This window comes from Ornithodoros turicata, chromosome 3 (genome assembly GCF_037126465.1).
Source record: "Ornithodoros turicata isolate Travis chromosome 3, ASM3712646v1, whole genome shotgun sequence".
NCBI lineage: Eukaryota > Metazoa > Arthropoda > Arachnida > Ixodida > Argasidae > Ornithodoros > Ornithodoros turicata.
This window is the reverse complement of record NC_088203.1, coordinates 66,646,063-66,669,957: the sequence shown is the minus strand read 5'-3', so window position 1 is coordinate 66,669,957 and position 23,895 is coordinate 66,646,063. Positions and strand designations below refer to the sequence as shown.

Sequence of the window (23,895 nt, the reverse complement as noted above, 5' to 3'; positions counted from 1 at the left end):
GCGAAACGCACCCGCTTGAGGGTAGTTACAAAAATGGCGGGTTTTTGTCACCCCTGTGGTGGACAGAGACGCATGTTTTGCATGGTGCGACAGTGCGAAGCGCATAGGGTGAGAAGGGGTTTCGATGCGGGGAGTCAGGGCAGGATCCAACAGAACCGTCAGAGCATTGCCATACTGTGCACCCGGGAGCGGTGGCAGGATGGAGACATTCGTATTGAAGTTCGCATACAGAAATGCTATGACAAGGCCTCACAGGAAAAACCTGATGGCATAGTAGGAAGGAAGTTGCCTCAGGACAGAAGCCGCCATGATGGCATAGTGTGCGTTTTGTCCAAATAATGCCTGTAGCTCTAGCAGCTTCCTCAAGCATCTAAAGGTGAGCTTCACAACGCATACTTCCGTGCAGCCTTTGGTAATAACTTTGTTACAAATAACTTGTATCTGTATCTGGTTACGTTCTGCAGTAACTACAGGTCTTCCCGTCGTATTTCATTTTTATACAGGGGAATATAATCCTTATACCGTGGAATTTAATCCTCATACAGCCACTCTTAATCCTTGTTTCGCGGGATTTAACCCTTATGTTGTATGATTTAATCCTTCGGTTAAATTTAATCCTCGTGCTGCCAATTTTAATCCTTATGCCGTGGAATTTAATCCTAAATTCTCGGGTTACCTTTTCATTACTCTGTTCACTACAATGCGATAGTTTGGGACCACCTGCATGATTTATGACCTGTTTCGACTATTTCCTCGTTTACAGCTATAAATTAACTTTTTATGACTATCACTGCTCAATGCACTACTATGTGATGGTATGAGACTACATGCATATTTTGTGACCTGATATGACTATTTCCTTTTTACGGCTATAAATTGACTTACTGTGACAATGCCTACTCTATGCACTACTATTGGATGGTATAATGGGACTTCATAGCGGCATGATTCATTACCCGTTTTGACTATTCCCTCATTTAAGAATACAGGATTGACTTTTTTTTTACTATCGCTGCTCAATGCACTACTATGGGATGGCATGGGACTACCTGCACGATTTGTAACCTGATATGACTATTTCCTTGTTTATGGCTATAAATTGATTGTGTGTGCGCGTGTGATTATGCCTACTCCATGCAATACTATGGAATGGTATGGGACTACCTGCAAGATTTATGACCTGTTTTGACTATGTCCTTGTTTACGGCCATGAATTGGCTTTTTATGACTATTACTGCTCAATGCACTACTGTGTGATATGGGACTACTTGCATGCTTTACCTGATGTGACCAGGGATCGGAACCGGTATTTTTTCGGTCCGGTTCGGGTTCGGGTTCAGGCATATTGGTTCGGTTCGGGTTTAGCTCCACTGAACCGAAATTATCAGCTTGAACCGGTTCAGGTATATCGGTTCGGTTCGGGTTCGGCTCAGGGAGAACCCCCCCCCACACACACACACACCCGCACATACACAGACAAAAAAAAATCTGTCAGCGATCGGGGCATTTACAGGGATTGGAACAGTTACTTTTTTTCGGCCTCTGTTTAACCGGTCCACGGGCAGTAATTTTGCTACATGCAAGCAAGCTTACGCTCACCGTACACGATCGTAAGAGAAAGGTGTGAGATAACCATTTCAGGTGAGCAAAAAAAAGGTCGGTCAGTAGTACAATGAATTCACCTCTGAACCGATTCCCGAACCGGTAACCGTATCAATTTTTTTCGGTTCAGTTCCAGTTCGGCTCAGGACAAGCAGAAAAATTGTTCGGGTTCGGTTCGGGTTCGTCAGAAAATAACGTTTTTTTTTTTCGGTATTCGAAACTTTCCCAGCATTTGGAAGATCATGGTCATTTTTATGCATTTCAACACGGATTTAGGAAGGGTTTTTTCGTGTGAGACTCAACTGATAGGTTTTACGAACGGTCTCCCCGTCGCTCTTGAGAATGGCACGCAGGTCGATGCAGCATTTATCGATTTCTCGAAACCATTCGACCGTGTTCCTCACAAACTGTTGCTTGATAAGCTATCATTGTGCTACCTAGATCCAAATCTTCTAACCTGGGTCGAGAGTTTTCTGACGAATCGTACTCAATTTACTAGATTGAATGGTTCGAATTCCGCTTTATCTGAAGCTACCTCAGGCGTTCCTCATGGGCACGGTGTAAGATATATATATATATATATGTCCAATGCTGGTGTGGCGACGTTTGGGACTTATAAATATATATATATATATATATATATATATATATATATAGGTACTAACAAAATATGAGGCAGACAACGAAGATGTAGGAGGTAGAAAAAGGGGGAGTTATTTATTTACTAGTGGAAAGTTAAGGGGGAAGTCAACGTTGCGGCGGAAGCTCCGCCTTCGTCAGGACTGAAGAATGACAAATGACACTTGGAGTTTTATACAGTGCTACAATGACGTCACAATCGGGGGGTCCCGCCACCTGGCGGCCGTCAGCAGGTCAAGTACAAGGAAGTGGTTGAGTCATGTCCGGTGAAGAGGTCATCGTCCGGGAGGTGGGATGGAATCCAAGGGCTGTGGACTGTTGTTCTGCAAAGAAAAGGGGAACAAGCAGCAGTACACTATCTAAGCAGATAAGTTTCTTATTGTTGACAGTACACCAGGGTCCTGGTTTATGATAGATTGGAATTTGTAGATAAGGTAAGATTCGCGCTGTTCTCGGCACCGGTCGGAACTGAAGTTTGTTTGAAGAAGGAAAATTGAAACATCGTTAATTGAATGCCCTGGCTGGCTAAAATGGCGTGAAACTGGAAAATTCGGTTTTTTCGTCACTTCCGATCGGTGATTGTTAAATCTGATTCTGAATGCGGTTTTTGTCTGGCCCACGTACTGTGCTTGGCATGCGTTACATTGAAGGAGATAGATAACGTTGGACGAATTACAGTCTAGGTTTGCTCTAATTGTCACTCTGAAGTGAGAACTAGTACTTCCGGCTATGGTGGTGTTTTGCATTGATTTGCATATTTGACATCTGCGGCCTTCACATGGGTGACAACCCATTGGTGAATCATTTGGTTCGTTGATTTTAGAATTAACTAAGCTATATAGCAGATTGCGTGCGCGCCTGTAGGTGACACGAGGTGCCTGCGGAAAAATTTCCTTTGTGCGCTCGGATTGCTGAAGTATGCTATAGTGTCGATTCAGTATACCCTTAATGTTTGGGATATTTCCAGCAAATGTTACGATCAGGTTGATAGCGTCCTCTTTTGTGCTATTTTTTCGTGTACCGAATTGTGACTGGCGCTCTATTTTTCAGGCCCTGTTGAGAGCGTCTTTCACAAGGTTCGGTGGAAAATGGCGGTCAACGAATGTTTGTTGCGACTGATTTAGATTCCTCTCAAGATCGTCATCGTTCGAGCAGATTTTCCTGTACCGAAGGGCTTGGCTGTAAGGGATGGCAAGCTTTGTATGCCGTGGGTGACAGCTATGAAAGCTATCACCCACAGCTGCCACAGCACCCACCCATGCCGTGGGTGACAGCTGTCACCCACGGCATACAAAGCTTGCCATCCCTTACAGCCAAGCCCTTCGGTACAGGAAAATCTGCTCGAACGATGACGATCTTGAGAGGAATCTAAATCAGTCGCAACAAACATTCGTTGACCGCCATTTTCCACCGAACCTTGTGAAAGACGCTCTCAACAGGGCCTGAAAAATAGAGCGCCAGTCACAATTCGGTACACGAAAAAATAGCACAAAAGAGGACGCTATCAACCTGATCGTAACATTTGCTGGAAATATCCCAAACATTAAGGGTATACTGAATCGACACTATAGCATACTTCAGCAATCCGAGCGCACAAAGGAAATTTTTCCGCAAGCACCTCGTGTCACCTACAGGCGCGCACGCAATCTGCTATATAGCTTAGTTCATTCTAAAATCAACGAACCAAATGATTCACCAATGGGTTGTCACCCATGTGAAGGCCGCAGATGTCAAATATGCAAATCAATGCAAAACACCACCATAGCCGGAAGTACTAGTTCTCACTTCAGAGTGACAATTAGAGCAAACCTAGACTGTAATTCGTCCAACGTTATCTATCTCCTTCAATGTAACGCATGCCAAGCACGGTACGTGGGCCAGACAAAAACCGCATTCAGAATCAGATTTAACAATCACCGATCGGAAGTGACGAAAAAACCGAATCTTCCAGTTTCACGCCATTTTAGCCAGCCAGGGCATTCAATTAACGATGTCTCAATTTTCCTTCTTCAAACAAACTTCAGTTCCGACCGGTGCCGAGAACAGCGCGAATCTTACCTTATCTACAAATTCCAATCTATCATAAACGGGGACCCTGGTGTACTGTCAACAATAAGAACCCAAGCAGCAAAATGTACTGAAAGTCGAGTGCAATAGGGGTGGACGGGTAGGCGGAAGGCCTTGAACAAACTCGTGAAACTAAAGAACACTGATAAGACACATACCGTCCACCCCTGTTGCACCCGACTTTCAGTACATTGTGCTGCTTGGGAAACTTATCTGCTTAGATAGTGTACTGCTGCTTGTTCCCCTTTTCTTTGCAGAACAACAGTCCACAGCCCTTGGATTCCATCCCACCTCCCGGACGATGACCTCTTCACCGGACATGACTCAACCACTTCCTTGTACTTGACCTGCTGACGGCCGCCAGGTGGCGGGACCCCCCGATTGTGACGTCATTGTAGCACTGTATAAAACTCCAAGTGTCATTTGTCATTCTTCAGTCCTGACGAAGGCGGAGCTTCCGCCGCAACGTTGACTTCCCCCTTAACTTTCCACTAGTAAATAAATAACTCCCCCTTTTTCTACCTCCTACATCTTCGTTGCCTGCCTCATATTTTGTTAGTACCTATTTAATTTCGCGGTCGACCGAACCCCTTTCTTCCAGCATATATATATATATATATATATATATCTTGAAAAGTTGGAGTTGGATCGGACGGCTACGTAATTATAGTTGAAATAAATGGGAGACAGAAGACGAAAGTAGGGGAAGTAACAAAAAAGGGGTTTATTAAAACTTAAAAATCATGAAAGTTAGGGAGGATGTCTACGTTACGGCGGAAGCTCCGCCTTCTTCGGGACAAAAGAGCTAAATGTGGTCACGAGGCTGATAAGGGGCTTGAGAATGACGTGGTCGGTTGGGGAAATTCCCGCCACCTGGCGGTTGTCAATTGGGGAAATTCCAGAGCGTTTCTGTGTCAGGTCCAGGAGTGGGGTCATCGTCCTTGTGGGTCAGTGGGGACCTTGATCTGGCTGAAACGAGAAAAGGCAACAGGGTCTTATCTAGGTTGTTAGACTTCTTATTGTTGACAGCATGCCAGGGTCCTCGTTAATGGCCGATCGGAATTTGTAAATTAGGTAAGATTCCCGTTGTTCCCGGGAGCGGTCGGAGGTAAAGTTCGACTGGAGAATAAAAACTGAGGCTTCGTTGATTGAATGTTCTGGTTGTTTGAAATGGCGTGAGACTGGGAGATTAGGTTTCTTGGTAACATCCGATCGGTGATTGTTGAATCTAATTCGGAAAGAAGTTTTTGTCTGACCCACGTATTGGGCCCGGCATGTGTTGCATTGGATTAGATAGATAACGTTGCATGAGTTACAGTCTAGGTCTGCGTTGATCTTGACGGTAAAGTTGGAATTCGTACTTCTGACCGTTTGTGCGGTCTGCATTAACTTGCAAATCTGGCATCTCTTGCCATTACATGGATGACAGCCCGCCGGAGGGCTAGTGGGTTCGCCTACTTTAGAGCGGACCAAGCTATCTTGTAAGTTACGTGTACGTCTGTAAGCGACACGTGGTGGATTAGGAAATATGTTTTTCGTGCGTTCTGACTGGAGAAGGATACTGTGGTGGCGGCTAAGTATGTTGTTAATGTTTGGGATATTTCCGGCGAATGTTACAGTTAAGTTCACGGCATTACTTTCTGATTTGTTTTGTCTTGTCTCCAGTAAGCTTAGACGGTTTGCCTTGCGAGCTCTGTTGAGAGCATCATGAACTAGATCGGGTGGATACTGACGACCGACAAAGGTTTGTTGCAGCTGTTCTAAATTTCTGTCCAGATCGTCGTCATTCGAGCAGATTCTCCTATACCGAAGGGCTTGACTATAGGGAATGGCCAGTTTCGTGTGGCGAGGATGACAACTATGGAATGACAAGTACTGCTGAGAGTCTGTGGGTTTACGGAACAGATCAGACGTTAAAACTCCATTGGTTAGCTTAATTTGAACATCAAGAAAGCTAACAGTGACGGCAGAATAGGTGTGAGTGAAGTTAATAGAAGTATGGAACTCATTGAAATCGCGTATAAATTCCAATAGGCTGTCTTCCGAATGTGGCCAGATCATAAATATGTCATCAAGGTAGCGCTTGTATAAAGTGGGTTTGTCCTCACGCGTGCTCAAGAATGCTTCTTCTAGTGAACCCATGAATAGATTTGCATAGTTTGGTGCCATTTTAGTGCCCATAGCGGTGCCGTTGACTTGTAAATAGTGGCCATCGTTAAATTCAAAGTTGTTGTTCTTTAGGATCAGTTCTAGTAGAGTAGATACGACAGATGGATCACAAGAAGAATCAGAGTACTTTGAAAAAGCCGCCTCGGCTGCAGCTATGCCATCATCGTGGGGAATATTGGTATACAGGGAAGAAACATCTAACGTAACTAGGAGACTAGATGGGGGTGGCTGACATTGATTTAGTATTTGCAGGAAGTGATTGGTATCCTTGATGTACGATGGTAGTCGCGGGGGTATGTCTTTAAGAAGATGATCTACGAAACTAGAGAGTTTTTCAGTGGCTGTCCCATTGCAGGAGACGATTGGACGTCCGGGGTTCCCCGGTTTATGAATCTTTGGGAGCATGTAGAATCTACCTGGCTTTGAGTTACGGGGAAGAAGGTATTCATATACCGCCGAATCGATCTTCTTTGCGGCCTTTAATGCCTTTAGATGTTTTGTGATATCTGAAACAATCTGTTCCGTGGGATCAGTGTCTAAAGTTTTGTAAAACGTGGCACAAGCCAATTGTCGCAGTCCCTCATCGATATAATCCTGCATATTCATTACGACAATTGCACCACCTTTATCTGCCCTTTTGATTATTAGGTTTTTCGATTTTTTAAGATGCGACAGACTACTTTGCTCGGCTTGACTCAAATTTGGTTTGGTTTTGCGGGAAGAGGGATTATATGAAGTAATTATATCTTTTTGAACTGCTTTTATATATATATCAAGAGCTTTTTCGCGATTGGGCTCTGGCGTAAATTCACACGGTGGCTTGAAAGGTTTGGGTGTTGTATCAGGCTTATCATGAAAATACTCTTTCAGACGCATACGTCGGGCAAAATTATCTAAATCGAGATGGAGTTGGTATTCGTCTACCTTGTTATTATTTGGGCAGAATGAAAGCCCACGGCTAAGAAGTGATAGTTCAGAATCGCTGAGGGGGTGGGACGACAAATTAACAACATTTTGAGGTGACGTATTGGTTGTGTTGTCATGAGCGTTAGGATTTTGATTGTCACAGTGTTCGATTTCACCTTGGGAATCTAACGAGGGAGTAATTATGTTACTACTACCTGCGAGATTCGCGTTATATTTAGACATAAGGTCAGGATCTATCTGGTCCCTTGTCATTTTTTTACGTTTGGTGTTATTCACAGTTTCTTCCAAGTTCCTAGTGAACTGTGCCAATTCTGACTCATGCGCGTCCGTAAGGGTCACAGTATCGCGGATAGTTTTAGCTTGCTGAGATATTTCTGCAGTTGTTTCCTCACAGTGGGCTATTAGAACTTCCAGTAATGCAGTAGAGGCACCACACCCACAGGAACCACACCCTTCAAAAGAAATGGAATGAAACCCTTAGCAACGCCTCTACTGCATTACTGGAAGTTCTAATAGCCCACTGTGAGGAAACAACTGCAGAAATATCTCAGCAAGCTAAAACTATCCGCGATACTGTGACCCTTACGGACGCGCATGAGTCAGAATTGGCACAGTTCACTAGGAACTTGGAAGAAACTGTGAATAACACCAAACGTAAAAAAATGACAAGGGACCAGATAGATCCTGACCTTATGTCTAAATATAACGCGAATCTCGCAGGTAGTAGTAACATAATTACTCCCTCGTTAGATTCCCAAGGTGAAATCGAACACTGTGACAATCAAAATCCTAACGCTCATGACAACACAACCAATACGTCACCTCAAAATGTTGTTAATTTGTCGTCCCACCCCCTCAGCGATTCTGAACTATCACTTCTTAGCCGTGGGCTTTCATTCTGCCCAAATAATAACAAGGTAGACGAATACCAACTCCATCTCGATTTAGATAATTTTGCCCGACGTATGCGTCTGAAAGAGTATTTTCATGATAAGCCTGATACAACACCCAAACCTTTCAAGCCACCGTGTGAATTTACGCCAGAGCCCAATCGCGAAAAAGCTCTTGATATATATATAAAAGCAGTTCAAAAAGATATAATTACTTCATATAATCCCTCTTCCCGCAAAACCAAACCAAATTTGAGTCAAGCCGAGCAAAGTAGTCTGTCGCATCTTAAAAAATCGAAAAACCTAATAATCAAAAGGGCAGATAAAGGTGGTGCAATTGTCGTAATGAATATGCAGGATTATATCGATGAGGGACTGCGACAATTGGCTTGTGCCACGTTTTACAAAACTTTAGACACTGATCCCACGGAACAGATTGTTTCAGATATCACAAAACATCTAAAGGCATTAAAGGCCGCAAAGAAGATCGATTCGGCGGTATATGAATACCTTCTTCCCCGTAACTCAAAGCCAGGTAGATTCTACATGCTCCCAAAGATTCATAAACCGGGGAACCCCGGACGTCCAATCGTCTCCTGCAATGGGACAGCCACTGAAAAACTCTCTAGTTTCGTAGATCATCTTCTTAAAGACATACCCCCGCGACTACCATCGTACATCAAGGATACCAATCACTTCCTGCAAATACTAAATCAATGTCAGCCACCCCCATCTAGTCTCCTAGTTACGTTAGATGTTTCTTCCCTGTATACCAATATTCCCCACGATGATGGCATAGCTGCAGCCGAGGCGGCTTTTTCAAAGTACTCTGATTCTTCTTGTGATCCATCTGTCGTATCTACTCTACTAGAACTGATCCTAAAGAACAACAACTTTGAATTTAACGATGGCCACTATTTACAAGTCAACGGCACCGCTATGGGCACTAAAATGGCACCAAACTATGCAAATCTATTCATGGGTTCACTAGAAGAAGCATTCTTGAGCACGCGTGAGGACAAACCCACTTTATACAAGCGCTACCTTGATGACATATTTATGATCTGGCCACATTCGGAAGACAGCCTATTGGAATTTATACGCGATTTCAATGAGTTCCATACTTCTATTAACTTCACTCACACCTATTCTGCCGTCACTGTTAGCTTTCTTGATGTTCAAATTAAGCTAACCAATGGAGTTTTAACGTCTGATCTGTTCCGTAAACCCACAGACTCTCAGCAGTACTTGTCATTCCATAGTTGTCATCCTCGCCACACGAAACTGGCCATTCCCTATAGTCAAGCCCTTCGGTATAGGAGAATCTGCTCGAATGACGACGATCTGGACAGAAATTTAGAACAGCTGCAACAAACCTTTGTCGGTCGTCAGTATCCACCCGATCTAGTTCATGATGCTCTCAACAGAGCTCGCAAGGCAAACCGTCTAAGCTTACTGGAGACAAGACAAAACAAATCAGAAAGTAATGCCGTGAACTTAACTGTAACATTCGCCGGAAATATCCCAAACATTAACAACATACTTAGCCGCCACCACAGTATCCTTCTCCAGTCAGAACGCACGAAAAACATATTTCCTAATCCACCACGTGTCGCTTACAGACGTACACGTAACTTACAAGATAGCTTGGTCCGCTCTAAAGTAGGCGAACCCACTAGCCCTCCGGCGGGCTGTCATCCATGTAATGGCAAGAGATGCCAGATTTGCAAGTTAATGCAGACCGCACAAACGGTCAGAAGTACGAATTCCAACTTTACCGTCAAGATCAACGCAGACCTAGACTGTAACTCATGCAACGTTATCTATCTAATCCAATGCAACACATGCCGGGCCCAATACGTGGGTCAGACAAAAACTTCTTTCCGAATTAGATTCAACAATCACCGATCGGATGTTACCAAGAAACCTAATCTCCCAGTCTCACGCCATTTCAAACAACCAGAACATTCAATCAACGAAGCCTCAGTTTTTATTCTCCAGTCGAACTTTACCTCCGACCGCTCCCGGGAACAACGGGAATCTTACCTAATTTACAAATTCCGATCGGCCATTAACGAGGACCCTGGCATGCTGTCAACAATAAGAAGTCTAACAACCTAGATAAGACCCTGTTGCCTTTTCTCGTTTCAGCCAGATCAAGGTCCCCACTGACCCACAAGGACGATGACCCCACTCCTGGACCTGACACAGAAACGCTCTGGAATTTCCCCAATTGACAACCGCCAGGTGGCGGGAATTTCCCCAACCGACCACGTCATTCTCAAGCCCCTTATCAGCCTCGTGACCACATTTAGCTCTTTTGTCCCGAAGAAGGCGGAGCTTCCGCCGTAACGTAGACATCCTCCCTAACTTTCATGATTTTTAAGTTTTAATAAACCCCTTTTTTGTTACTTCCCCTACTTTCGTCTTCTGTCTCCCATTTATTTCAACTATATATATATATATATATAGTTAGGTGAGGGAGCTCCCCCACCGCTACCCGCGATGTGCCGACCAGATAATGTTCCAAGGTCGTTCAGGGTTCTCCCTTTACGCAAGATGTGGCGCTGACAATCGTGGGCTCTTCCAAACTTTACACTGGCATGACCGCAAAGTATGGGGTTGCTGAAATTAAACTCTCGTGCAGTGTAGCGACGTGATAGAATGCATAGCTTGTTTGGTGTTTTTGGAGAGTTTATATGTTGTAGGAGCTTGTCAAACATCTTTTACTAATTCAACAGTATTAATTTGGAATAGTAGCGTGTACAATAATAGTCATTACGACGACTTCATTTCATATCGCTTCGTTTGCACCCCGAGTTTTATTGCACCTTGCAAAAGCAGGGCATCGTCGAGGGGACAGCCTTGGTTCTGTTGTTTTGTAGATATTTTTGTGAAATAAAGGGCAGCTTTCACTGTGGTATCGGACTCTCGGACTCATGCTCTGTGCTTATATAAGCTGACGTCTTGGGCCGCTGCGTGTAGTTGGACCTCCGCTTTTTTCTCGAGAAATCCAAACGTGACAACACTCTGAAGACGACGCAAAATAAATAAATGACATGTTTGATGCCCAAATCATCACTTCTCTGATGAGGGAGTTACGTCTAGAGGAAGGGACTGGTCCACACTTGAAGCTTCATTAAAGTGGCTAGACAACTGGGAAGAAGATGTTCACAGTGGTGCAATACTGAAAGACATGTTCCTGACAGCGAATACTGCCGAAGGATTGCGTGTTACTCTGAGGTCAACGCTAGATTTATGTACTTATTTAATCAAAAATTGTGGTTTCAAGCATGTCCTTACTGGGAAACTAAATTAGGACTGCTTGGAGCGCTTTTTTTTGGAAAAATCCGTTTTGCGGGAAGTCAGAACGATCACCCAACCATGACAACGTTCCTGCAGTTGTATCGTATGCTATCAATGTACAGTATTTTAAAACCACCGTCCGGGAACTGTGAAGTCGTGGCCAACAAGGCACCTATACTGAAACTCTCAGACTGTCTCTGTGCATTTAAGAACAATAATGATCATGACATCTTGCAGGAGTTGAAGTCGAGGATTGACGCGCGCTGGTGAGCAGCAAAGAATGGGAATGTGACGACATAGTCGTAGACGACAGCACATCACCTGCAGTAGCCGATTGTATTTTGTATTACGTCACAGGCTTCCTAACCCGAAAAATGAAGAGGCTAACAAGCTGTTCAAAGTGCATTAGTGCTTTAACTGTTCACGCGTCCCAGATGCCAGAAGCGGCACTCACAAATGTCAAGAGCAGATGTGGACTGCTGCGTCCCAACATGAAACCGTACGCGATCTTGAGGGCTGCAGAAGACTATTTTTCTGTCCATGCCAGTGAACAGACAATTTTTGGGGACACGATCAAGCACGTCCTTGACATGTGCACATTAACGTTTCCCTGTGATGCTCACAAAACCGAGTTGCTGTCAAAGACACTGCAGTTACGTCTTGATGCGAATGTGTCAATACTGCAAGCAAATGAATGCAATGGACAGAAAAGAGACCCGTGAAAAGAAGAAAAGTTCACACTTTTGCACAACGTAGACATTTTCCCTTGAGTGTTCTTCCATGCAGCGGAGAGAATAAATAAACCTGTACTTCGAATATTTCGTTTGAAGTGCTGTGGATTCGAAAATAGTTGGAAAATGGATACGCGTGCACCAACAAAGTTGCTCTCGACAAAACAATAAAGAACAAAACATGACAGGATGGCTGGAATAAATGCCATCCACAGCATTGGATCTCTGTCATGATTACTTTAGCTGGCGCGGATACACACGCAGAAAGTAACTATAAATGTTTGCAGTTTCATCATAAGTTCCAGCCAGTGTCAGCCTCTATCTTTGCGTGATACCCTTTTAAAATGCCGGCTTTCGTGTTCGCATTTACTTCAACGCGCTCTTCCCATCCCACGCCTCTCAGCCCATATCAGCCCACCGTTCTTCGCGCCATCTAGTGAGAGCTGCGGAAAGGCAGAGGCGGAGTCGAACCGGGGCTGGGCAAGAATACTCAAAATTTGTATTATAATACAAATACATAATACTTGCTAAAAAATGGTATTATAATACTAATACATACTACATTTTATTTTCAAGTATTATAATACATAATACTATTACTTCCCTGTATTACTCAAGTAATACTAGTAATACTTTTGTGCCGTGGCAGACAGTTATTAGAAAAGGAATCCCAGACATATTTCTGAAGCCACCGGTCCGGTCAACGCATGCTTATTTCAGTTGATTGCACTTAAGGAGAAACATCTTTTCAAATACGCCATCTTCTAACGATCGTCTGTTTGGTCTGAGTAGCAGGTTCGCAAACGAAAACAATCGTTCAACCGGCGCGGACGAACATAAATTAGTGTTGAACTTTAAGAAAACACTCTTAACTGATGGGTAGTCGTCCAACATGGACAAGTCTACGCGCTTGTCATCGAGGTACTTGAGGACTTCCAACTTCGCACGGCACAGTGCACAGCTCTCAGGGCATCCCCTTTTTTCTGGTATCCGCCCATTTGGTCGAACGCCGTTTGGTCGAACGCCGTTTGATCGAAGGCGTTTGATCGAACGCCGCTTGGTCGAAAGCCGTTTGATCGAAAGCCGGTTGATCGACGCCGTTTGTTCGAAAGACGTCTGTTCGAAGGGAATTCAAAGCTGCATGCACTGTGTTGTCGGCACCACTTTTTCTGTAACTCTTGACTCGGGCATACGGAGCAGGCAATCAGTGTCCTCTGCTTTTTTTATTTCTTCTTTTTTTTTTCTTTTGCAGCCGAAGAGGGGAGACCACTGGTTAGTTGCAGACGTTTGTCATTTACGAATCAGTAGGACACATATTGAAGAAAGCTGCCCCAGGTTGAGAGCAGCCGATAGTCTAGCCTTGTTCTGGGCACCCTTCTTTTTGCTGGCGACATATTTAAAGGGAACGGTCTGAAACGGAATAGTCATATGTGCAAAGCCACTCGAAGTCTGTGGGTGCTAAGAACGAAATTTCGCCATGGTACAACGAGAGATATTAAATTAACAGCATGTAAAAGTTAGTTCGACCTTAGAGTAAGCATCTCCAGCCTCGAATCACTACACATGCACGCTATCCGAAGAAATAGAGAACGTACAAAGATCTGCTGCCCTGCTTATCTTGTCCAAGTTTCGAAGGACTTCTTCGGTTACATGTCTGTTGCAAGAACTAAATTTACGTTCACTTGCACATAGGCGAAAAGTAAATAAACTGAAACTGCTCTTTCTCCTATACAGTGGTCAGTTGATTACAAACAATAATACACTGTTAAAATTTGTTCACATTCGACGGGAATAAATAATCAAAAATGTCATTTACTTATTTTTTAATTCATTTGCCAAAATGTTTAATACTTGACATCAATTATTATTTGACAAAAGGTTGGGGGATTAACAAGTACAGCATGTTTAGTCACTATATGTGTCAGAGCGGAAAAACCTATTCGGTTGTCCAACGGGTTAAGGGTGAACAACCCTGGCCCTTGTACTGCTTTTTGGACACGAAAAAGTGGGTTAGCGTGAGGAATGTGTTTCCGGGGAGGCAGATTACACAAAGTTAAATGCTCCTTAGGATAACTGTATTTAGAACTGCAGCTTTTTTTCCTTGTCTTTGTTTTTGTCATTTTCTACACTCCAAGTGAACCAATTAAAAAAATCGATCAAACGACCGCTGCCGTTTCGATCAAACGGCGTTCGACTAAATGGTTTTCGACCAAATGTCCTGCGTTCGATCAAACGGCTTTCGACCAAACGGCGTTGAGAGTGGAGAAGTTTATCAGAAATTTGAGTCAGCCAGCTAGTGTAATCGTCCCTTTGTTACACGTTGAAGTGTGATCCTCTGTTGGCAGAACTAGGTCGTGTTCGTAGGACTGGAATGGTACCGAAAGCATACACGTGTAAGACCCATCACCTCAGGCAGGACATGTCATAAGTATTACGAGTTTTGCAGTAATACAATGCAAGTAATACTCGAATTTTTTGTATTATAATACGTAATACAAATACACTTATCAGATGAATATTATAATGCGTAATACAAATACTCTAAAGTATTACAGTAACGGTATTATAATACAATGTATTTGTAATAATGCCCAGCCCTGAGGCGAACATTAGGAGGCCGGCCGGGTGCCGGGAGCTTCCTCGCCTTACCTATATATACCTTACACCGTGCTCAAGGCAGTGTGCTTGGACCTCTTTTGTTTGTAATATACAGGGTGTCCCAGAAAACGTGTCATTGAATTATAATAAAAAAACTACACCACCTACAGTCATGCGGTCAATGGCATTTGTTCCTACTGGGTTTTTGCCACCTCCTCATGTGAATGTCGTGTAAAGTAAGTTTAATTATGTAAATTATTGCGAGCTTAAGTCGGAAATTTGCCTAGTAAAGGTCACTTGTTTACCCCACCAATGTGAAGAGCGTGTCTAATTTAGTCAAATTCATGATAATGGACAGGGATATTGAGGAGCTATCCCATCGGAAAAAATAGCCGAACATCATGGTCTACGGAGGTCGCACAGAATAGCGCACGATGAATTTTTCAGCGCAATCTTTGTCAGTCCGACGAAAGGAGGTTGGAAACCCAGCCCTCCCCGATATCGCAGAAAAAGATAAAAGAGGCACGGTTTATCACGTCCGACTTTCGCTGGGATAATGCTTTCCCTCTCCCAATTTTAGGAACTGTTACTTTTTCTACTATCACTCTGTGGGCTGGCTTCGGAACCTCCTTTCGTCGCACTCAGAGCGATTGCGCCCAAAAAGTCATCGCGCGCTAAGGTCCGGTGCTCCGAAAAGCATGATATTCGGCTATTTTTTCCGATGGGATAGCTCGTGAATATCACTGTGAATTATCATGAATTTGAGTGAATTCGGCACGCTCTTCAAATTGGTGGGGTAAAAAAGTGACCTTTACTTGGCAAATTTCCGAGTTCAGTTCGCAAATATTTACATAATTAAACTTGGAGTACATGACATTCACATTAGGAGGTTGCAAAAACCTAATAAGAACAAATGCTCTTGACTGCATGGTTCTAGGAGGCGTAGTTTTTTTTATTTTAATTCAATGACACGTTTTCTGGGACACCCTGTATGTGAATGGTTTACATATTGATACGTTATCCTCTGTACGGTTGTACGCAGACGACTGTATCATATATCGAACTGTAAACACTCATGCTGATATCGCAACCTTACTATCTGACCTTGACATACTGCAAGCCTAGTGTCAAACGTGGATGATGACACTGAAAATATCGAAATGCAAGTACGTCCACTTTCATCGGAGACGCACACCTTATCCTTATTCATACAAGATTGGCGACACTGCTCCCCAGTTCCGGCTCTCAGTATAAATATCTCGGGGTTTACCTTTCACATGATTTGAATTGGGAAACTCACATTCATAACACAGTGTCTGGCGCCAATAAATCGCCAATAAAGGTTTTCTGAAGCGTAATTTGAAGAGGTGTACACCCAAAGTTAAATAGGTAGCTTACGAAACATTTGTTCGCAGTAAACTTATATACGCCACCACTGTATGGAGCCCGTAGCAAGTATGTAACATACACTAATGATCTTGAAGCAGTTCAGAATAGGGCTGTAAGGTTCATAATCTCTGATTACCCTTGATTTACTAGCATTACAGCTGGGTCATTCCACGTCAAGTGATCCAAAGGTCCTGCTCGACCCCCCGCACTTCTGGACCAAAAAATTATCGTGGATACCCTATGGCATTAATTGACATTTCCCAAAGTGTTACTGGGAAATATTGAGCCCCTGTCATTTTACACGGGTCAAAGTTTTCGGTAAGCACCAAAACCATAGTATGTTTGAAATAATCGGGCGGGTGCATCGCTCGCGTTACACGCATAATTATGGTGCTGAAACAGACGACTGGGTTCGGAAAATGCACTCAAGGAGGAATTTTTGGGAAATTTCAGCTTTTAGTGCCCTAAAACGCCCGGGTTATCGGCGCTTTTTCTTGCGACTTTACGTTTTTTAAAATTCTTTTCATAACAGCTGGAATTCTTGAAAACCTTGTGGCCTTTCAGGAGGACCCATTCTACAAGCCTACTGGTTTTCAAAGCCGTCAATGCAGTAGTTTTTTGCCATAGTACACCTTAAACCTGGCGATTTTCGCAAAGTTTGACGTGTTTATGGCCGTTTTTGAAAAGGAAGCGGCCGCCATATAACAGTCATTTGGTATACATTAGGTAAAGGAAACCCTCGGCCAAAACATATAAAAAAAACTGAAGAGGTACTTTTTGATAAGCACGAGAAAATATTTTTTTCACTGAACATACTACACGGAGGCGCACGCACTCACCAGTGGAGGGAGAGCGTTGGTGAGCATCGCGGGCCAGGCGCGCTACAACGCGACATCTCAGATACTCCGCTGTTTGTTGCACGATGCCAAAAACGATAAGTTGGACTTGTGGGCACCGATCTAGTGCATGCACAAGCTACTTCCAATGTCGCAACAAGTAAGGAAACTGCCTCCACCAGTATAGCAACGCGAGATGGATACTTTGCATTACAAACCCGACCGAACCGTGCATAGCCGCGTGAAAGCATTTTTGCTTACACCTTTATCTTATCATTTTCATACTAGTTGTACAGGTCCCGACAAAAGTTTACGGAACACGCGAGCGGTGTATTTTCTCCTCCGTACGACACCCTAGCGGCAAGCGGAAGCTGGCGAAATCAGGCCAGTTCACTGCCTCAGAGGGGTGGACGACTGCGCTCTTAGCGACACTACAGCGGTAGTTTCGGTATGATTACTGTTGTATGTGCCCGCGAAGTGAGTTGGATTTAACTGTTGTGCTCGTCAATAACTCCTGACTCACGTCAGTTGTTTATCAATCAATCAATTATCAATGTCAGCGTCAGTTGTTTATCAGCTCGTCGAGCGTCGTCCATAATAAAGCAACTGTTTACCAGATACCTTTCTTTCTCTTGTCTACATATCATGGCTTTCCAATAAAAGCAATACACCGTAAAGTGTTGCCGCTATGATTCATCCTTGTTATCACGATGATAGCGGCGAGCTCCCTGCCTCAACCATCGTTGAATCACGTGTTGTTGGCGAGCAAAACAGTAAAATCCAACTCACTTTGCGGGCACATACAACAGTAGTCATACCGAAACTACCGCTGTGTATGGCTAAGAACGCAGTCGTCCACCCCTCTGAGGCAGTGAACTGGCCTGATTTCGCCAGCTTCCGCTTGCCGCTAGGGTGTCGTACCGAGGAGAAAATACACGACTCGCGTGTTCCGTAAACTTTTGTCGGGACCTGTACAAAAGCAAAACGTCTGCAACCCGTCTGCAGTAAATGGCCCTGCTCAGTATCCCAGTACGCGCAAGGAACCCAATATGACGTCCCATAGTTGCGTGCATCATATACGTAGTCTACAAAGTTGAAAATTTATCAGTGGAAATGGGTTGTTTTCCTGGTCCCCCATTGACAGTTGCCTGCTTTTGGAGACAGTAGCTTGTGGTGCGGGGAGCAGCACGCCACAGGCTCTACACGTTGGTCAGCTTTGCATATGCCGACAGTTTATTGCGCTTGTAAAACGCAAAGGTATAATAAGATTTCGAGATAGCGGCTCTAGGGGATATACAAGTCCCTCTGGAATGCAAATCCCAACGACACGTGAGCATACGTGTCCTACGTTTCACTGCTCTGTGGCGGACAGAAAAGACCCTCTGGGACGGCTTGGTCGATCACTTGACGCATAAATTGGAATCACTGAAATACCACCAGTGCGCGGCAAAGCAACAATCAGAGTTCCTTCGGAATCTAAAAAATTCGCTCCCTACTGAAGAAGGTGTCATCCTAATAGATTTTGCAGAAAACTGACAAGGACTCAAGGACAGGCCGCCAATCATTCGATGGTATTTTACAACCTTTTCCCTGGTGATATGAACTTGCGTCACCGTACATTCGTTGTGATATCAGATTGCTTACGGCGCGATAATGCCGTGGTCTATACCTTTCAGACAGATATCACACGCAGAATAAGAGCAGACTACCCCAATGTAAATAAACTTCGCTACTTCACGGACGGCGCAGGTTCGCAATAAAAAAAGAAAAAAGAATAAAAAGTTTCATCAACCTCTGTCACCACTACTCGTATTTCACCGTAAGTGCATCATGGCACTTCTATGCGACCTCACATGGGAAAGGGCTGTGCAATGGAGCTGGACACTGAAGAGGCTTGCTGCTCAAGCCAGCATTCAGAGGCCCTTAGAAGGTCACATACTGAGACCCGTGGATCTCACGCAGATGCAAATCTCTACGCCATTACATCGATCTGGGTGCTGGAGGAACAGGTAGTGCGGCAGCAAGGGGCGCTCAAGCGTGAAGAATCGCTACGACAGCTCAAGGGCCGTGCCTGAAAGAGGGAGGTATCACCGCTTCGAACCCGTTAGCCGCACTGAAATCACCGTGAAGACAACATCCATTTCCAACAACATCGGGTATTCCGGGTGTTCAAAGAATATGCCGGAAACGCGGATCCGCCATCTACTGCATCAACTACTGGACATAATTTTGAGCGCCTTCACCGTGCTAGTGTGCTGAGCACTGCCATTTATTTGCGTTGCAGACGTTTTGCTTTTGTACAACTCGTATGAAAATGATTAGATAAAGGTGTAAGCAAAAAGGCTTTCACGCAGCTATACGCTTCGGTCGGGTTTGTAATGCAAAGTATCCACTCGCGTTGCTGTACTGGAGGAGGCAGTTTCCTTACCTGTTGCGACATTGCCAGTAGCTTGTGCATGCACTAGACCGGTACCCTCAAGTCCAAATTATCATTTTTTGGCATCGTGCGACAAGCAGCGGCGTATCTGAGCTGTCGCGTTGTAGCGCGCCTGGCCCGCGATTAAAACCAACGCCCTCCCTCCTACGGAGATTGCGTGCGCCTCCGCGTAGTATGTTAAGCGAAAAAAATATTTTCTCACGCTTATCAAAAAGTACCTCTTGAGTTGTTTTATATGTTTTGGCCGAGGGTTTCCTTTACCTAATGTATACCAAATGACTGTTCTATGACGACCGCTTCCTTTTCAAAACTGGCCATAAACACGTCAAACTTTGCAAAAATCGCCACGTTTAAGGTGTACTATGGCAAAAACTACTGCATTGACGGCTTTGAAAACCAGCAGGCTTGTAGAATGGGTCCTCCTGAACAGCCACAAGGTTTTCAAGAATTATAGCTGTTATGAAAAATATATTTAAAAAACGCAAAGTCGCAAGAAAAAGCGCCGATAGCCGGGCCGTTTTAGGGCACTAAAAGCTGAAATTTCCCAAAAATTCCTCCTTCAGCGCGTTTTCCGAACCCAGTCATCTATTTCAGCACCATAATTATGAGTGTAACTCGAGCGATGCACCGGGAGGAGGAGGAGGAGGAGGAGTGTCGTTGGGAGGAACCCGAGAGGTCTGCCTGCCTGATTAGGCGGCATGTTTCTCGGGAAGGGAAGGGTGGTGGAGAGGAGGAGAGGAAAGGGTGAAGTGGAAGACCGAGCGGAATCCGCTCGGGGGGAGGATAGCTGCGTCCATGGGCCGACTTCAGGGGAACTGTGCCGGCATACGCCTATTACACATCTGAGGGAAACCCAGGAAAAACCCCAGACGGCACAGCCGGCCCGCGGATTCGAACAGCGGACCTTCCAGTCTCCAAGCGCACGCGTTACCGCAGCGCCACCGGAGCTGGTGAGCGATGCACCTGCCCGATTATTTCAAGCATACTATGGTTTCGGTGCTTACCGAAAACTTTGACCCCGTGTAAAATGACAGGGGCTCAATATTTCCCAGTAAAAGTTTGGGAAATGTCTATTAATGCCATATGGTATCCACGATAATTTTTTGGTCCAGCAGTGCGGGGTGTCGAGCAGGACCTTTGGCGTGGAATGACTCAGCTTTAAAACCGGATGGTGGCCTCCCTGTTCTTGTGGTTTGCAGAAAAATAGCACGGCTGTCTTTATTCCACAGATTATATTACTCACAAGTTCCATTCATCGACATTGATTTGTCTACTCCTCATCAAATTCAACACCTTTGTTATATCATCTGCCCTAGACCTCACTCATCACTTCATTTATTGTTGTTGTTGTTGTTGCCCTAGACCTCGTACGTTGAGTTTTCTGAAGTCGTTCATCACATTAGTGATTTCGGAATGGAATACTTTACCCTCATCTCTTGTTAGGATCACTAACTCCATTGAGTTTACAAAATAACTGTGCGACCTACTGATAAGACATACCTCTGTCATATGTATGTCACATTCCCGTGTATTTCATTAACATTGTGTGCCTTTGATACTTTGTGTGTGTTATTGACTATTGGTGTTTCCCTACTGTTGCTATGCTGTGGTGCTATCATTTCACCCCCCCCCCCTGATGTAATGCACGTATGGGCCTTTAAGGCATAATAAATAAATATGACTATTTTCTTGTTTACGGATATAAATCGACTTTTTATGACTGTGCCTACTCTACGCACTACTATGCGATGGTATGGGTGTAACTCCATGATTTATTGCCTGTTTTGACTATTTCCTTCTTTATAGCCATAAACTGACTTTTTGTGACTTTCCTCTTTCCGACAGCGTTGGTTCCGTATTCGCGCGACTTTCCGTTCTCTTGCCATAGTACGCAGAGCGCCTGAACAGGTGGCGCCCCCCGGAGCATTTCTTCGTGTCGGCACCAGTTCGCTTGCAAACTTCGTGGAGTTCAAACGCGCTTGCTCTTGCTCCCGTTGTCTCGCCGTGGTTCTGGGCTCTGGTGCCCCTGACTGCTGTGAATGTGTTTTGGTGCCCTACTGGCGATGCCTGCCCAACGTTACCTCCCCCCCCCCCCCAGTGATGCCTGGACATGCTTTTGTGTGTGTATGTTGTAAGATACGTCCAGAAGCCATTCGATTTCGTGAATTAAAGGATAGTTGTGTGCCTGTAGTGCCATGTTTCGTGCCCCTTTTGTTCAGTGTCCTTCCTAGCATGTGGGGTACTGTTACTTTATGCCCTCAGTGTGATTATTACCATTTTGATTCGTATTATCTATCCTCTGTCTGTTAGCTCGGTGTGCTCGTTACCATATTGGTTAACCTCCAACACCTATCAGGGTGAAGATGTCACATGTGATCCTCCAGTGGCCCTGTTGCTAATGCCGATTCTGTGAATTTCAGACGCTTTTGACAGATTAATTTTGGTGAACAACGCAGCTGAGCCCGCACACACACGACGTGTGAAAATGAACAGATACGTCGCGGAATGTTGAAAGGCATCAAGTAAGTTATGCTAATGTGCGTTGCAGAGCTCTTCACTGACTTGTGTTTACTGCGAAACAGATGGGGCATACGCTTCACGCATGCAACCCATGCATCTGCTCCACGGCAGTGCAAGAATTGAATGTAAAAAAATTGGTTAATGATTTTAATAAATAATCTGCAGGGAAGTAGAACGTACTTTATTGTATTAGTTTTGTACATTGCATGTGCATGCAAGAATCATCACAGTCAAATTCCATCCTGTGTTCCCTATACACGCACTGTACAGGTAACATAGGAGATACGGGTTCTACATCTCCTATAATACCTATATTACCCCCTATAAAAGCTATAGCTCCTGTAATACCTAAATCACTTATAGGGCCTATATCCAATAACATCATATGTATAGGTCCTATACATGTTATTGAATATAGGATTTTTCAGTAGGGTATGTTAGAGAAGAGTCCGCCACAATATGATAGACGCCACCGTATTGGACACATCTCAGAGGTTGCAGAAGTTAGTATAGTACTGAGGAATTCTACGAAAGCGCCCGATTGGTTTTCTGCCGTTACACTGTTAACTATATTATGCTAGTGTTAAAACCGCACGAAGTACCATGCGATGCTTAGCTACAACTGTACTTTGGATCTGCAGGCATCTTACTTCTATGTTATGCAAGTGAATAAAGCTTTTGCATTCGTATATCTTCGTCAGAGCAAGCACTTGCCGCGGAAAACTGCAGATTTTCTGATGCCCTGCTGCAGAATTTGAGATTTGCCGCAGCAGAAAAACCTGAACCTTAAGTATGCTATTAAATGTTGTGGTGTCGCCCATCTTCCATCATGTAAATCCCGTAAGGGACATTTTGAGGTATATTCCACTGATAAATTGCTGTCGCTTTGAAATAGTACTCACCAGGACAGTGCTCACAAGGGCAACTTCAAATGCTGTTGGTACGATGTTGAAGACTAATGCAGAAAGGATAAAATTGATGCCCCTGCAAAATGAAATAATTTTTGTAAAAATACACCACAAGATTTAAGCAGCTAGTGCAATATGGTGGATGGCTTTCCAGTTTTCAGCTGTCACTTGCCTTTCTTTTTACTAAACTATTTTCATTAATGATCCCAGCATCTTAGTGAACTTGGGGCACTTTTAGTTATGTACGAGGGGTGTTCAAGTCAAACCGGGACTTTCTGTCTCCTGAGTGCACAAATGGCTCGCGCTACGTCTTTTACGTCATTTTCACACGCGACAGGCCTACGTGTTAACCACGTGGTGGTCCAAAGTTTATGCAAAACAGAAGACACTTGCTGGACAAGATGGCCGACAACGAGGTGAGCGCGCACATCGAACAGCGAATTGTCATGAAGTTTCTCGTGAATGAAGGCGTAAGGTCATCTGATATTCACAGAAGACTTCAGGCTCAGTATGGCCACGATACACATCGCCGCAGCAAAGCGTTTGAGTGGTGCAAACGGTTCCGAGACGGCCGTACGTCAGTGCAGGACGGTCCGGGCCGGGGCGGCTCAGGGCCCCGTGTCAGAGTTCCTGAGAACATCCAACTTGTGGAGCGCCTGGTCCTCAAGGACCGACGGAGAACATGTCTCGAAAGACGGACCTTTCTGTGGGAACGTTGAACACTATCATTCACGAACACCTCCAGTTTCAGAAAGTTAGTGCCCGTTGGGTCCCGGGGCAGCTCTCCGTGTTTGACCGGCAGAGAAGATTGGAAATCTCCCAAGAGCTAAGGTACCGTTTCGACACTGAAGGACAGCTGTTCGTTGATCGGATCAT

General features: G+C 44.5%; 1 protein-coding gene across 4 annotated transcripts in view; it reads right to left on the bottom strand.

Moving 5' to 3' along the window:
• Positions 1-23,895, bottom strand: part of LOC135388563 (iron-sulfur clusters transporter ABCB7, mitochondrial-like) — a 281,999-nt gene that overhangs the window by 173,860 nt on the left and 84,244 nt on the right. For all 4 annotated transcript variants that reach the window (XM_064618184.1, XM_064618182.1, XM_064618183.1 and 1 more), the window contains one exon: positions 23,014-23,095. In XM_064618184.1, the coding sequence (XP_064474254.1) occupies positions 23,014-23,095 (82 nt within the window). The remainder of the gene's footprint in view (positions 1-23,013; positions 23,096-23,895) is intronic.